Genomic DNA, 16,350 nt, shown 5'->3' with positions numbered 1-16,350 from the left:
TGCTGGGACCTCCGGACCCCGGGTCACCGGACTTGGGCCGGGTCTGGGGGTCGCCGGCACCCCCGCCCCCTGCCCCGCGCCATCTTGGAGCGCTGAGGCGGCCGCTCCGGACCGCCCCGAACCGCTGCTCCAGCAGTTACTCACCCGCACTGCCCGGGTCCAGGCCCCCTGCCACCTCCGCGACCCCTGCCACAGCCAGGAGAAGCAGTAGCGCGCCTCGCGGGGAGGCCCGGACGGTCGCCATGTCCGGGCCGGGGGGTCCGGAGCCGCGGGATGCTCGGACCCAGCCTGCCCGCCGCCGCAGCTCGCGGAGGCCCCGCCCCGGCGGCCTGGGCCCTTGGTGATTGGCTGCGGCGTGCTGAAGCCCCGCCCCTCGGCCGCACAGACTTTCCGAAACCTGCTGGGGGCGGGAACCTGCCCGAGACCCGGGCTCTTTGTTAAGGCCCAGCTGTGTGTCGGCTTCTGCCGCGGAGTACCGCAGCCAGCGTTCACCAAGAGGGGAGTCGAAGGATGTCAGCGCTGGAACCGCCCTTGGAACGCCTGGTCCTCCCGAGGTTTGCAGATGTGGTCACTGAGGCTCAGAGAAGAGACCATCTGCTCCAGGTCACACTGCAAGTTCGCCTGAGAACTGGGGCATAAGCCAAGGCTGAACCAAAAGGACTTGTCCCTTTCACGTACCTTCAATGGTCTTAAAATCCTTTCTGCCAGACGCTGCCTCACACCCAAAGAAGACGTGCCACCCGGGACAACTCCTGAAATTGGAGGGAATCTGCCGCGGACACGGTCCCCTGACAAGGGCCCGAGGCCCGAATTCGCCATCAAAGCTCTTTGGCACGTGTAGCCTCAATGTGTCTTTGATGTTCTAAGTACCTATTCCTATCAGGAAAATGTGGGGAGAGAAATGCTTCTGTATCTAAATATGGAGAGCCTTGAATGTCAGGTTGGGTTTCGACTTTTAAAAGACAATTTGGAGGTGGGTCCCCACTCCACCCCTTACCCCCACAGCTCCTGTGGGGTATGTTTGAGAGGATTCACTTGCTATCAAATTGTTTTCCACCCTGGTCCTTCTCTCCCTCCTCCTCTCCCTCTCTTTTCCGTTTGTGAATTATGTTAATACCTTTTTCCATTCCCCTTCCTTTTAAAAAAAAACATAACCACAGTTACATTTTAAAATACCTAATGTTAAATATCCAGTAAGTTTACATTTTCGTTATTGTCTCATAATTTCCTTTTACAGTTTTTCAAGTTCCAACCAATGTCCATATACTGAAATTGGTTTGTATGTCTTTTAGGTATCTATTCCCTCTCTTTTAGGTTTACAAAAGGAAAACATGAATAAGTTACAATAATCTTTCTAAAACATTTGCTGTGGCAACAATTCTCTTGCTCCTCTGAGAGGCCGCCTCTTTACTTACAAGATAGAATGATGTACAGTTATTCGACGTGGTGTCAGAGGTTCTCAGCATTTAGACCCAGTCACCTTTACCACTTCATCCCACCTTACTCCCCACTCCTCCCCAGGAGAGAAGAGTCAAAAATCCTAGAGTTGCACTAATATGGTAGCCACTAGCCACATGTGGCTGTTGAGTACTTAAGATGTGGCAAGTCCAAGTTGACATGTGCTGGAACCAGATTTGGAAGACTTAGTATGAAAACAATAATGTAAAATGTTACTAACATTAATTTCACCTTTTTTTTTAACTTGTTTTTGTTTTACATAGGCTTTATTTTTTAGAGCAGATTTAGGTTCACAGAAGAACTAAGCAGAAGGTACAGAGATTTCCCACACACCCCCTTTCTCAGCATAACAACATATGCACAGACTCCTCCACTATCAACGTCCCACACCACAGTGGTACGTTTGTTGCAACTGATCAACCTGCATTGACACATCATTATCACCCAAAGTCCATAATTTACCTGAGGGTTCATTCTGGGTGTTAACACATTCTGTGGGTTTGGACAAACGTATAACAACATGTAGCCACCATTATTCTTTTTACTTTTTTAATGTGCCTTTTAGAAAACTTACAATTACATATGTGGTTCACTCTGGCGTTTACATAGTTCTGTTGTACGGTGCTGGTGTAATTATCTTTCATTCTAAACAAAGGTTAATGCTTAGAGGTCATCTTTAAAATGGAACTTTAAAAGAATGTTACTGACCAATGATTTTGTCCTGAGCTCAAAAACATCTTTCAGTATTTTAGATAAATAAACCCCATCAAATCTTTTGATTCATCTTTGTGTAGTATAATTTCCCCATCATTTTACTTTTAATTTGTTTTATATTTAAAGTAAGTTTCCTGTAGAAATCATATAGTTGGTTGCTTTTTTTCTTTTTAATTTAATCTGACAATTTGTCTTTTAATTGGAATGTTTAGATCCTTTTGATTTAATACAACTATTGATATGGGTGAGTTTAAATCTATCTTGCAATTTGTTTTCTATTTTCTCCATTTGTTCCTTTTTCCTTTTTTCCACTTTTCCTACCTTCTTTTAGAATAATAAAGTGTTTGGAGTGTTGTTTTTATGATTTCATTTTATCTCCTCTATTGGCTTATCAGCTCTACTTCTTTGCTTTATTTTTCAGTAGGTGCGCTGGGGTTTATAGTATACAGTTTAACTTATTACACTCCACCTTCAAATAATAATCACGGGGCTTCCCTGGTGGCACAGTGGTTGAGAGTCCGCCTGCCGATGCAGGAGACGCGGGTTCGTGCCCCGGTCTGGGAAGATCCCACATGCCGCAGAGCGGCTAGGCCCGTGAGCCATGGCTGGTGAGCCTGCGCGTCCGGAGCCTGTGCTCCGCAACGGGAGAGGCCACAACAGTGAGAGGCTCACGTACTGGAAAAAAAAAAAAATAATAATAATAATTACTTCATGTCAAATGTAAGAACGTGACACCAGTATACTTCCATTTTCCCCTCCCATCTTTTGTGCTAATGTTATCATACATTTTGCTTCCACACACTGTTATTATTTTGCTTTAAATAGTTATTTAAATAAGAGATTATAAAATGAGAAACAATGTGTTTTAAATTTATTTATTTATTGGCTGTGTTGGGTCTTTGTTGCTGCGCGCGAGCTCTCTCTAGTTGTGGCGAGCGGGGGCTACTCTTCGTTGTGGTGCATGGGCTTCTCATTGCAGTGGCTTCTCTTGTTGCGGAGCACAGGCTCTAGGCGCGCAGGTTTCAGTAGTTGCAGCACGTGGGCTCAGTAGTTGTGACTCTTGGGCTTAGTTGCTCCGCAGCATGTGGGATCTTCCCAAACCAGGGCTCAAACCCATGTCCCCTGCATTGGCAGGTGGATTCTTAACCACTGCACCACCAGGGAAGTCCCAACAATGTGTTTTATATTTACCCACATGTTAAGCATTTCTAATGCTCTTCATTCCTTTATGTAGCTCAAAATTTCTCTCTAGTATCTAGAGGAAGAGAAACATTTTTATTAAGAACATGGCAAGTTTTGCTGATTTTAATTAACTAGGACCCCATACATTGGTTTTGGGAATTTATGCATAGTAAATTCCTGAAGTTAATCTTTAATGGAAATAATTTTTCTGGGTTTATTTAGCCTAAACACATTTTCTTATCACAAATTGACCTATCTTGATAAGGGATAGGTCCATTTTGAATTCTTTAAGACTTTATAAAGTCATATGTATATATATATATATATGTATATATATATACACACACACACGTATATATGTATACACACACGTATATATGTATACACACACATATATATGTATACACACATGTATATATGTATACACATACATATATGTATACACACACACATATATGGTGGGCCAATTTTTTGAAATATTAATATATTTTAAGTATATTCCCAGTAATTTCTTTACTAAAACTAGACATGAGAGCAAGGCATTCATTTCTTCAGGGATGATTATTAGAGTAGAGAAGTAGACAAAGAAGATAATTCCTAGCTTTTTGGTTTTAAAAACAAGACATCTGAAATTCCCAGAGACAGTGGTTTTAAGAGTAAAAGCTTTTGAGATATCAGAACCTAGCCCAAAAGGCTGAGAGTGTAAAATATTTGTCTGAACAATGGACTTGTGAGTATACCGTGGTCAGTCAATACAATCCCTCCACCCCCATCATTCCCCAACAACTTGACTCCCTCTGATGGGGGAGGAGGAGAGCCACTGGAGAAGGGAGGCTACTGTGGGCTGGGACACAGAACCCCAGAAAGGCTTGAGAATGTGAGATAAGAGGGGATCTGAGCCTCGTTTCCCATGGAGCTCAGGGAAGTGACACACCTCATAAAGTTCCACTGCACTGAGCATGATGGGAGTGTAGAGGAGAAATGGCTGCAGGTATGTACTGTTCCTCGCTCCCCACCTAAAGTGACACAGAAGAGGAGCTGAGTGTTTTCTATGCCCTTTGAGAGGGGCAAGGCAGGAGCTGAGAGCCTGAAGACGCCTCAAGATCAGAATGAGGAGGCTGTAGCTGGTATTTGCATGGTCTATACACTGGACACCAGGTAAGAATGCAGGTATCAACAGGGATTGATGATGACAACTGAGGACCAGATGTCCTGCCTTCTTCCTCAGTCCCAGTTGGTGGGTTTGACTCTGTATTTTCCTCTCAAAACTCGGGAGGGGGTTGGGGAGAGGCCTTGACTAAGCTGAGATCCTACTGAATTGACTGAGATTAAGTTTTAGTCATTCAGCAGGAAGGGGACTCACAGAGACAAGTAGCTGTCCATCGAAGATTTGTGCAGCCCTTCTAGAAATTGTCGCTTGGAAGCAACTGCCCAGTCAGAGCAAACATTTTCTAAGTGCCATCATGTTCTCTGTTGATTTTCTAACTGTGAATATGGCCTTGGAAAACAAAGGATCCCATGACCTGGAGCAGAATCGGTGTATCTGAAAGCCCCGTTGACCCCTATATTGAGATCTCACAGGAGGGAGAGAAGCCCTAATGCCAAGGCATCCAACACCAACACGTTATACAATTTAGCATTGTGACCTTAGTCTGTGATACTGGTACAATATCCTGCCAGCCTCCAGTGAGCCCTCTAAAGATATGAGCTTGTGAGTATGAAATTGTCCCCATTCTCTACTTTTCTTGCCTGCTTATTTCGTTAATTTTCAAACTTAAAAAATATTATTTTTATTTTTTAGCAGTGGAATCCTTTTTCCAACAAAATCTTAAAGTCCTGCCATACAAAATAGAAAAAAGCTGTGTTTTAGTGCTACATTTATTTTCTAAGTTCAAATTTATAATAATTAATAATAATTAACTGGTTCCAAGATAATAAATGAGAATTCAAAGATAATAAATGAGACTTTGATGAACACAAAAACTTGAAATCTGGAATTATGTATGATAATTGCAGTCACAGTTTGGGCTTCCATTTCTGTATTTTGTTTTGGTTGCCTGCTGTAAGAGAAAATCCTGATTGATACAGATGAGTAGTTTGCAAAGGGTCATGGTTTTTGAACTAGCCCACCTTGCAATCTCAGACTACTCTTTGTTCAAATTAAGATGGTACCTTGAAAATGAAGTACTGAGAGATTTTAATTTCAATATTGACTAATGAACACTCATGGCCATACCAAAACCTGCACACGGATATTTATAACAGCTTTGTTCATAACTGCCAAAACTTGGAAGCAACCAAGATGTCCTTTAATAGGTAAGTGGTTAAATAAACTGTGGTACATCCATACAATGGAAGATTATTCAGCAATAAAAAGAAATGAGCTATTAAGCTACAAAAAGACATGGAGGAAACTTAAAAGCACGTTACTAAGTGAAAGAAGCCAATCTGAAAAGGCTACATACTAAATGATTCCAACTCTGTGACATTCTGGAAAAGGCAAAATTATGGAGACAGTAAAAAGATTAGGGGTTGCCAGGGGTTAGAGGGGGAGGGAGGGATGAAGAGGCAGACCACAGAGGATTTTCAGAACAGTTAAAGCATTCTGTACAAAACTATAATGCTGGATACATGTCATTACACATTTGTCCAAATCCACAGAATGTACACTGAGTGAACTCTAAACTATGAACTCTGGGTGATGATGTATCAATGTAGGTTCACTGATTGTAACAAAGATACCATTCTGCTGCTGGATGTTGATAGTCGGAGAGGTTGTGTGTGTGTGGGGACTGGGTATATGGGAACTCTCTGTACTTCCTGATCAGTTTTGCTGTGAACCTAAAACTGCTCTAAAAAACAAACTGTATTGATTTTTAAAATGCCCATTAGACATTAGAAATAAGAAAAAATATTGATTTACTAATAAGTTTGGATAACTGCTCAAATTCCTTATCATAAATGTAGTCAGAGAAGTAACACCCCAAATGTATGGTTAATCCCAATACTATTTATAATGTGACATTATTACTGTGTGACCAGTTACATGTTCCCTTGTTATTGTGCAATTGGCTATGACACCATGATGAGAACATGTACCAAGCAGATGATTCTGAGCCTTGCCCAACACTTAATTGGGAACAGTGCACATCTGTACTCCCTGGTACAATTATAAATGAGCAGTTGAGCATAGGCTTGGATTAGGGAAAAGATCAGTGCAGAATTACACTTTTTCTAATTGACACATTTAAAGAGGATAAAATAAATATGAAGAGATGGCAGGAAAAGATTTATTCTGAGGTCTATGCAAAGGAGTCAACTCAACAATACACATGCTATTGTGGTAGTGGCCTCTTGTGTGCCAAAACTCAAAATGTAAGTTTGCATGTGTCCATGGTCTTACTACATATTAAAAGTCATTTAGAATATATATACGTATATATAAAAGAAACTCAAATCAAATACTTGCAGAACCCAGCAAACCTCCATGTGGGAGAAGTTTGATTCTTGTTTGATCAGACCATATTATTCAAGAGTTTTGTGCAATGTATGTTCGAATATGTCTCTTTTAATTCTGATAACCCTTTCTCTTCCAGAACAGTGAATCATGCCCTCTTCCCCAGCTGGAATAAATATGTCATTCTGTTCTCTTTTTGTTTTGTGTAATCATGATGGTGTCTTATGTTTAATTCTAATCCATCCTAAGTTTATGGTAGCGTGTGGTGTGATGTATGGATCAAAGGCAAACCTTCATTCAATTGAATGTTGCTGCTGTCCCACTATTTATTAAAAAGTGCTTCCTTCTTCACGCTATTAATTTTGACCTGACATATGTATTAGATTCTTATAGTTGGAATTAATTTTCTGGTATCTCTGATAACCACTGATTTTACAAAACTTTTAAAAATAGCCACTTTTAAAAACATTCAGTAATTGTTACTTTGTAATAAGTTCAAATCTGGCAGGAAGACTCTAACATTATTACTTTCAAAATTACTTTTGGTTGCATTGGGTCTTCGTCGCTGCACGCGGTCTCTCTAGTTGCGGTGAGCAGGGGCTACTCTCCGTTGGGGTGCACAGGCTTCTCATTGCGGTGGCTTCTCTTGTTGTGGAGCACAGGCTCTAGACACGCGGGCTTCAGTAGCTGTGGCTCGCAGGCTCTAGAGTGCAGGCTCAGTAGTTGTGGCGCACGGGCTTAGTTGCTCCACGGCATGTGGGATCTTCCCAGACTAGGGCTCGAACCCGAGTCCCCTGCATTGGCAGGCAGGTTCTTAACCTCTGCACCGCCAGGGAAGTCCCGTTCAATTATCCTTCACTAGCAATTTATGTAGTTGAGTACAGTCTTCTGGGGAATTTATTTATTGTTTGTTTGTTTGTTTATTTTGGCTGTGCCGGGTCTTAGTTGCAGCATGTGTGATCATCGTTGCGGCACTTGGGATCTTTAGTTGCAGCATGTGGACTTTTTAGTTGTGGCATGCATGCGGGACCCAGTTCCCCTAACCAAACCCAGGCCCCCTGCGTTGCAGCACGGAGTCTTACCCACTGGACCACCAAGGAAGTCCTGGCTTCTGGGGAATTTAAAACACTAAATAACTTCGTTTCTAAGCCCAGGTTTCCTATTGGCCTTACCGCAGACACAGTGAAATTTGAATCATTGTGGTGGGGGGTAGAGACCAAGAATATGCATATGAAAGAAGTTCTACTTGTTACTAGTTGAGAGCTTCCCCCTTAGAAATTAAGGCCATTGTTTTGTATTTATACTCTCAAGCCCCTGGTCAGTCACTCCGCCTTCCTTTATATTCCAACAACATGCATCATTTTTTCCTTGACAGAGTCTGTCACGTCTGGAATTTTGTTTTTTCCCAATTATTTGGTACTCATTACTACTGCAAATAGGATATTATTTCTGTTTTGTTTTTTTGTTCTATACTGATGGTATGTAGGAATACAATTGATTTTTGAGAAGTTATCCTTAACTTTTCTGAACTCATATTACTGATAATATTTTTCTGGTTAATTTTTAGAAATACAATTTTGTTTTCCACAAAATTTTACATCCGTTTCTTTCTCTGTTATATTTATGCCTCTAATTTTGCACTTAACACTGTTGTATCTATTTGCACTTGCACTTGACTGCACTTTTAGAGCTATTTGAAGTGGGAACAGCTGGTTTCTGGTCTAGCATGGAAGAAGCTTGGAAGACACCACTCTGTACTAACTGATAAACCAAAAATTCTTCTTAGACCTGTAAGAGAAGAGAGGTCACAGGGCAAACTGCTGCACCCAGAGTGGAGAGAGCAGCCTTGGTTGCCGATGCTGGAGGACTTGGCACACGCCGGAGTTGCTTCCCTGCCTCTCCCTTCAGACCCTTGGCCCTAGTCGCACATCTTGCAGAGCCTGCTACTCAAAGTGTGGTCCGAAGGGAAGCAGCATAGGCATCACCTGAGAACTTGTCAGAGATGCAGAATCTCCAACCTCACCTCAGACTCAATGAATCCGAACTGGCATTTTCACAACATTCCCAGGTGAATCAGGAGCACGTTAAAGTTCCAGAAGCACTGACCTCAGGAGCTTGCAGAAATGTCCACCAGATGGCGGGTTTGCAGCAGGCACAGGTATCCAAGAGCCACAATCAGCCCACCCAAGTCTCCTTCAAATAGTGCCCTAAGTGGCCTTAGAAATTTGGAGCCATTGCTCATGATCTGTGAAGGATGGGGAGAGAACCCAGAGAAGATCCCTAATCAATGAGCGGCAGTTTGTGGGGTGTGAGCCATGAACTACTCCTCTCTGGGCTTTTCCCAAGGTGTTTTTACACTCATTGTCTAGTGAGAGGGATGGGCCATAAGCTCTTATTTTACAGACAAAGGAATTAAGGTCCAGAGAGGGAAAGAAACTTAGCCAAGCGCTCAGCAGTGGCAAATGGTGTTGGAGGTGGAATTGGAAGGCAGATTTCTGGCCGCCTGGCCTGGGCTGAGAGCACCTCTAGATGGACAGGGCAGGATGGTTCAGCCCCAGTCTATGCTGACCTGGCTGATCCTTCCCTGTCCTCTCCCCCAGTTGCTCTTTGAACAGCTATCTTGTTTTCTCTGGGAGTGATAGAAGCAGCTGTTGTAATAATACAATAATTTGGAATGTTAATGGGCTTTTCCCAATACTGAGGGTTCTGGACTTAACCCCCAGGGGAACAAAGCATCAGACTTAATTGGGAACAAACAGGACAAGCCATGGTCCCCAGACGGTCGCCCTGGGAATCTTGATGGTCCCTGAGTCTATTGGCTAGGACCAGCTATGAGACTCTTAAATGAACTTTCATCCCAACCCATTTAGTTTTGTTTTTTTAGTTATAAGAACAAAGAGTCAGCTTCTGGTTGCAGAGGATCTTAGATTTCATTGGCATAAAGTAGCTATGATGTGACGTCACCGTGGTTATGCACAAAGCCAACAACTAGCCAGCATTTCTAGAAATGCGAAGCTCTTTCCTTCTAGATTCTTAGATAGAAGATTCCATTGCCTATGTAACAAGGGGAGGAGGGCCAGTTTACTTTTTAGTCTTACTCACATGGTCCACAACATGAATCTTGGGAGACTCCCTTCTCTACACTGGGTTCCCACTTCCCCAGGAGGACTGAGGAGTTTGGAGATCATGTGTTCTGGCAGCGTGGAATTCCATGACAGTCACTCAGATAGGTGTTTCTTTTTTTTTTTTTTTAATTTAAATTTCTTTTTTAAAAAATTAATTTTTATTGGAGTATAGTTGCTTTACAGTGTTGTGTTAGTTTCTTCTGTACAGCAAAGTGAATCAGCTGTACATATACATATATCCCCTCTTTTTTGGGTTTCTTTCCCATTTAGGTCACCGCAGAGCACTGAATAGAGTTCCCTGTGCTATACAGTAGGTTCTCATTAGTGATCTATTTTATACATGGTATCAATAGCGTATATATGTCAATCCCAATCGCCCAATTCAACCCCCTTCCCCCCTTTCCCCCTTGGTATCCATACGTTTGTTCTCTACATCTGTGTCTCTATTTCTGCTTTGCAAATAAGATCATCTATACTATTTTTCTAGATATACAAGGCAACATTACTCAGGTGTTTCTGACATACAAAGGTCTTCACAGAAGCCTTTACATCTTTGTTCCTCAGGCTGTAGATGATGGGGTGAACATGGGAGCCACCACCCCATAGAAGAGGCAGATGAGCTTGCCTGCAAGGTCCTGTTTATCTGTCCCCAGTGGGTCCTTAGACTTGGGCTTGGCATACATAAAGACAATGGTCCCATAGAATATGATCACAACTGTGAGGTGGGCAGAGCAGGTGGAGAAGGCCTTTTTCCTCCCCTCTGCTGAGGGGATCCTCAGGATGGTAGCAATGATGAACACATAGGAGAAAAAGATGAGCAGAACTGGGATGCCCAGGAAGATCACATTGGCCACAACCATGCTGATCACATTGATGGAGATGTCAGCACAGGCCAACTTCAGGACAGCCAGCATCTCACAGGTGAAGTGGTTGATGACGTTGTCCCCACAGAAGGGCAGTCGTATTGCAAGAGATGTTTGAACCCCAGTGTTGATGATACCAGCTGCCCAGGAGCTGGCCATGGGCACATAGGCAGCCTTGCTCATGACCACAGAGTACCTCAGGGGGTTGCAGATGGCCACGGAGCGATCAAACGCCATCATGCTCAGGAGCACATACTCTGTGGTTCCCATAGCAAAGGAGAGGAAACTCTGCCCAAAACAAGCTGAGGAGGAGATGGTTTTCCTGGGGGTCAGGAAGCTGTCAAGGATGAGGGGGACTGAGGAGGTTGTGTAGCAGATGTCCAGGAAGGAGAGGTTCTTCAGGAAGAAGTACATAGGCTTGCGTGGGCGGGAGTCCAGGATGGTCACCAGGATGAGGACCCCGTTGCCCAGCAGGGTCACCAGGTACATGGACAGGATGAGCACAAAGAATATTTTCTCCAGCTTTGGGTGGGCTGAGAGGCCCAGGAGAATGAATCCCACCAGGGGGGAGGTCCAATTGGACCTGGCCATGGTGCATCTGCTGTCACCTGCAGGAACTCAGGTCAACCTCAGCACCCTCTGACTCTGCAGTTGCTGGCTTGCTAGTGAGGAACGCCCTCTCTGCTAAGCAAAAGGAAAACAGCTTTAACAATGGATGGACTCTCTGTGATTCTCAGTACAATTCAGGGGACTAGAAAGGAATCTACTTTGTCATCTTAAGCCACTCTCTGTGTGAGAGACATTCGAGATGCCCATGTGGTGATTTAATTTACCTGATCAGACATATTCATTTCTACTGGTATATGCTGGATGATGGACTTATCTTGTTAAATCTTGTTATCTTGTTAAATCTTGGTCAGAAAAGTGAGATGAGATTCACTTCATGTTTTTCTCCCTTGGTGCCCAGGGCTGGTGAAATGATCAGCCCTGAATCTACAGCTCTTGGCAGGCTTTCTTCTCTTCATGTTACCCTCATAGAAACATCTGACCTTCCCCTTATCCTCCTGTAATAGACAGCCCAGGTCCCAGGCCATCGTCTCATCTGTCCTTTACGCCATCCTGTCTTCCTCTCTCCATTCATCAAGCCAACATGACTCACTCACACATGACAGAAAATCCACAGCCTTTCAGGGAAGGATGCATTGGCTCCAGAATAGACTACAGTTCCAGGGAGGGGGCACTGATAGGTCACTTTGGAAGGGCAAGATGGACAGGAAGGCCACCTGGGGAAGGTGACATCCAATCAGGTCCTGAGGGCTGGGCTTGGGCAGCTGTGTTGTGGAGTATGGTTGCATTCTAAGGCGCTTATCATCCCCCTGGCTGTAGTGCTGTCCTGGCCAGTTTGCACTGATACCCTGGGAAGCCAGGCTACATTAACAGCCACTATCTCAGCCTCCAGAGAGCTCCAATTCCCTGGGTAGCTTCTCATACCATTGCCACTGAAGTCAGGCTAATGCCTCATCCCTGACTTTAAAGACTTCAGCCTTGGAAAAGGGACCTCCAAACATCTAGTCTCCCTGAATTTTCCTTTTTACATCCAAGCTGCTACTATCCAGTGTTTGCTTGATCCCATCCACCAATGAAGATCTCATCACCTTTTTAGGAAGCCAATTCTAGCTTTATACATCTTTTATCGTCTGAAAAATTTGTCTCTTGGGTCAAGTCTCTTTATATTTTCCCAGTTTTAGTCCTAGTCCTGCTCTCTGGGGACACATAGAGCATGTCACCCCTTTCTGCCCCATAATAGCTCATCAGAGGTCTAAAGATAATGGTTCTCTTAATTCTCCTCTTTTCCTAGGTTACACACTGGGCCAAGGAAATCCAAATATCTGTGATGGAATCCAGGCATCAGGACTTTTTAAAGCTCCCCAGATGGTTTCAATGTCCAGACAAGGCTGAGAACACTATCCTAACTTTGTATTCCCAGGTATTCCATTCTGCCGCTACGACCTTTTGAAAACAGACAAACAAATGAAAAGCATTCTTTAGAGACTTGCGTGATTTCTTCCTGGACATTTGCCTGATCAAAAGACTTCCCCAGAATAAGCAATGTCCACTGACAGGTTTTGAGGACAACCTCACCCTCCTTGGGTTTTTCTGAGGCCCTATTACCAGCCGTGTTATCCCCTCTGCCCCTAAATGCAAAGGTCAGGCTAGATGACTGAATGCCCATCACGCCTGACCTCTTCCCCACACAGCTGGCGTCTGCAGGAACTCTATATGGGGCCCCATACCTCCGAGGTCAGAGTCCTTCTCCGATCCAGGGGTTGGATGTCATGAATCCCCTTGAGCAGCTCCTCTTCCACTGGAGGAAGGAAACCATTTGGTTTATTCATGACTGGAATCATGGTTCCAACCTCCCCCTTCCTAAGAATAAAGAATGCTTCCCTTTGGCATCACTTAAGCCCAATTAATTGATTTGGAAGTAATTCAAGTTTGGAAAGATTTTCCAAAATATTTTCTTTCAGCAGACGTGCAAAAATAGTCATAGAAACAGTCATGGGGTGGATGCCACCTGCTTATTCAGGGCTTCCTAAAACACACCTTGTTGGCCATCCTTCAGTTCTGGCTTTCTTTATGCTGACAGAAAACTGTAGATCCAGGCATGGGAGAGGCCTGAGGGTCAACCCAGGCCAACCACCGCACCCCCACCCCCAAAGCATGCAGGCCCACTACTTCCTTGACCATGGTCCTCTGGCCTCAGCTGGAATACTTGAGTAAAGCAGGCTCTCTGGTTGCTGAGGAGGTTTATTACATTTTAAAGTATCAATCCTATAGACAGGAAATTCTGCCTCCCTGCAAATTCCACCCGGCTCTGCCTTCTGCAGTCCTCAAACAAAGTTAGTTCTTCCCCCATGCCCTCCAGATATTCAGAAATAAGTTGGTTTTGGCAATAAGATGATAGAGAATCAACGTTGCTACTCTTATAGCGTCCCCAAAAAATGTCATACAGTTGAGAGGAACTGTGCACAATTCCTAAATAATTTTGAGATGTCTTTCAGGATATTATGTCCCACCATGAGGGGCTGTGCTGCATTCAGCACTTGCCATACCACTGAAATCACCTCTTTTCCCCCATTTTGAGCCCTATTCCACTGAACAATCAGACCTATTCTTAGAAATGAGCTTGTGCTAATGATTATCTCAGAGTCCTTTTACCAAAACCTTCACTTGCCTTTATCAGAAACATGATGTGAAAGAGTGATCACTCTTCTAAGGGTTGGGAACAGGCCACGTATCAGAAATAGCCACACTGGGTCTAAAGCAGGAAGAGGAGGGAGATTGTCAGTCCCTGTGATGGATGAAGGTCCAGGTCTCCCCACTCCACTTGCCTTGGTGCTCCAGGAATGATCTCCAAAGAACTTGCCATTGCCTATAGAAGGTAATTTGAGTCTCAGTTTCCTTTTTGGGACCAGTTTTGTCCCTAAAGTCATTTAAAGTTTGGAAAGTGAGTTGTACTCAGTTTAGAAACTGTGTATTGGGACTTCCCTGGTGGTGCAGTGGTTAAGAATCTGCTTGCCAATGCAAGGGACACAGGTTCGAGCCCTGGTCCAGGAAGATCCCACATGTCACGGAGCAACCAAGCCCGTGTGCCACAACTACTGAGCCTGCGCTCTAGAGCCCGCGAGCCACAACTACTGAGCCGTGTGCAACAACTACTAAAGCCCATGCACCTAGAGCCTGTGCTCTGCAAGAAGAGAAGCTACCTCAATGAGAAGCCCGCACACTGCAACAAAGAGTAGCCCCAGCTCAGCACAACTGGAGAAAGCCTGCGCGCAGCAACAAAGACCCAACACAGCCAAAAATAAATAAATTTATTAAAAAAACAAAACAAAACTGTGTACTGTTCCGGGATAATATCCCCAAATCATTTATACTGAAGGCCCTGGAGGAGGTTTTCTTCTTGCTGCCTCCCTCCGTCCTTTCCACGTCCTCCTCTCCTTTCTTTGGTCAACGTATTCCTATGAAGACATCACCCAGAGCCCAGAGCCTTCTGGTCAGTCATCCTGTAGCTCACTCAGCCCCCAGATCCTTTTCCCTCAGCTGCAGCAGCAGCTCCATCATCCCCAGCCTGGACTTTGCAGTGGTTTTGGGAGGAGAGTTAGAGTTTGATTTCAGGATGACTACTCATCCGTAGAGTGGTTAGGCTCCTTGACGCAACATGCTGTGTGCCTTCTGGATCCTCACTGTGCCTCTAGTAAGCTACTGTCCTTTCAGCTTCCTGTCCTCTGTGCATGCTCAATTCCTCATCTGAGTCACTGACAGGAGCACAACACAGGACAGGAATGGATACAGAGCCCTGAGGCACTCCATGAGAGACTGTCTCTGCGGACATTAATTTTTCAGGATGGGGTGGGAGGCATCCACATGTAGAGGAGTAGCACACTGGCTCAGTCTTCAGGGCACTCACCCTCTGTATTGAGAAAGGTGAGTTAAAAGTCAAGTATTGCTCTTCTTAAGTTGGAACATAAACTTCTTTACTCAGACACCACAGCTCCTTGTTCTCGGGCCTTCAGACGCTGAGGGAATTATACCTCGGCTTTCCTGGTTCTCTAGCATGCAGATAGCAGACTGTGGGACTTCTCAGCCTCCGTAACTTTTATCAATACAGTACTTCCACCTAAAAGCAGCAAAATATACATTCTTTTCAGGTATACCTGGAACTTTCTCCAGAATAGATCACATCTTAGGTCACAAAACAAGTCTTAACAAATTTAAGAAGAATGAAATTATGCCAAGCATCTTTTCTGACTGCAATCAAAACTAGAAATCAATAGCAGAAATAAAACTGGAAAATTCAAATATGTGGAAATAAAACAACACACTCATGAACAACCATTGGGTCAAAGAAAAAATAAAAAAGGAAATTAGAAAATACCTCAAGACAAACAAAAGCAAAACACAATATACCAAAACTTATGGAATGTAGCAAAAGCAGTACTAAAAGATGTGTGGGAGGATATTGGTTGTATTGGGCAATAACTGATCTCCAACAACACTAGAAACCAAGTATTTTGGTTAACTCAAGAATAGTATAAGGAACTTGGATGCTCTTCCCAGCACGTATTTCTAAAACTTCACAGTGTAAGTGATAAATTCAGACAAAGTATTAGTACAAGAGGAGAGCTTACCGAATGGGAACGACCAAAGGAAAAGATGAATGAACCTATGACTGTGTTGTGAACTATGTGGATTCTGCATTGAATGTGGAACCCAGGAACAGGGACCACACCCATCGATTGTGAAGTAGAGCTGAAGAAAAGGTAGAGCTGGGATTGTGAGTACAAACAAGACTGATGATGAATCTAGAATGAAGGATGGAATATGATGGCTGGCCTTTCTATAACAATGTTTATGTAACTGGAAGAAGGGGGCTGGAGTTGGCTGGGCAAAGAAAAACAGGTGACGACAATGGCCTCTCATCAGAGACACCTTATTCTGACAGCTAAAACTGATGTGCTCATGATAGTGGTCTTGTTGTATTCTTCAA

General features: G+C 43.8%; 1 protein-coding gene and 1 pseudogene across 2 annotated transcripts in view; both read right to left on the bottom strand.

The window, feature by feature from the left end:
- The window catches only part of RECK (reversion inducing cysteine rich protein with kazal motifs), a 73,928-nt gene extending 73,621 nt beyond the window's left edge, over positions 1–307 (bottom strand). Inside the window, exon 1 of the mRNA XM_022600214.2 lies at positions 145–307. Coding sequence (XP_022455922.1) covers positions 145–244 — 100 coding nt within the window. The 5' untranslated portion in view covers positions 245–307. The remainder of the gene's footprint in view (positions 1–144) is intronic.
- Positions 308–9,677: 9,370 nt separating this feature from the next.
- LOC111188012 (olfactory receptor 13C7-like) overlaps positions 9,678–16,350 on the bottom strand; it is a 104,585-nt pseudogene continuing 97,912 nt past the window's right edge. Inside the window, exon 5 of the transcript XR_016393589.1 lies at positions 9,678–15,480. The product of XR_016393589.1 is annotated as an olfactory receptor 13C7-like (transcript). The remainder of the gene's footprint in view (positions 15,481–16,350) is intronic.

Source organism: Delphinapterus leucas, chromosome 6, assembly GCF_059928025.1.
Source record: "Delphinapterus leucas isolate spDelLeu-1000000601 "Yukka" chromosome 6, BTC_Dleu_Yukka2, whole genome shotgun sequence".
NCBI classification, from domain to species: domain Eukaryota; kingdom Metazoa; phylum Chordata; class Mammalia; order Artiodactyla; family Monodontidae; genus Delphinapterus; species Delphinapterus leucas.
Note: the sequence above shows the minus strand (reverse complement) of the source record. Positions and strands in the feature narration are given on the sequence as shown.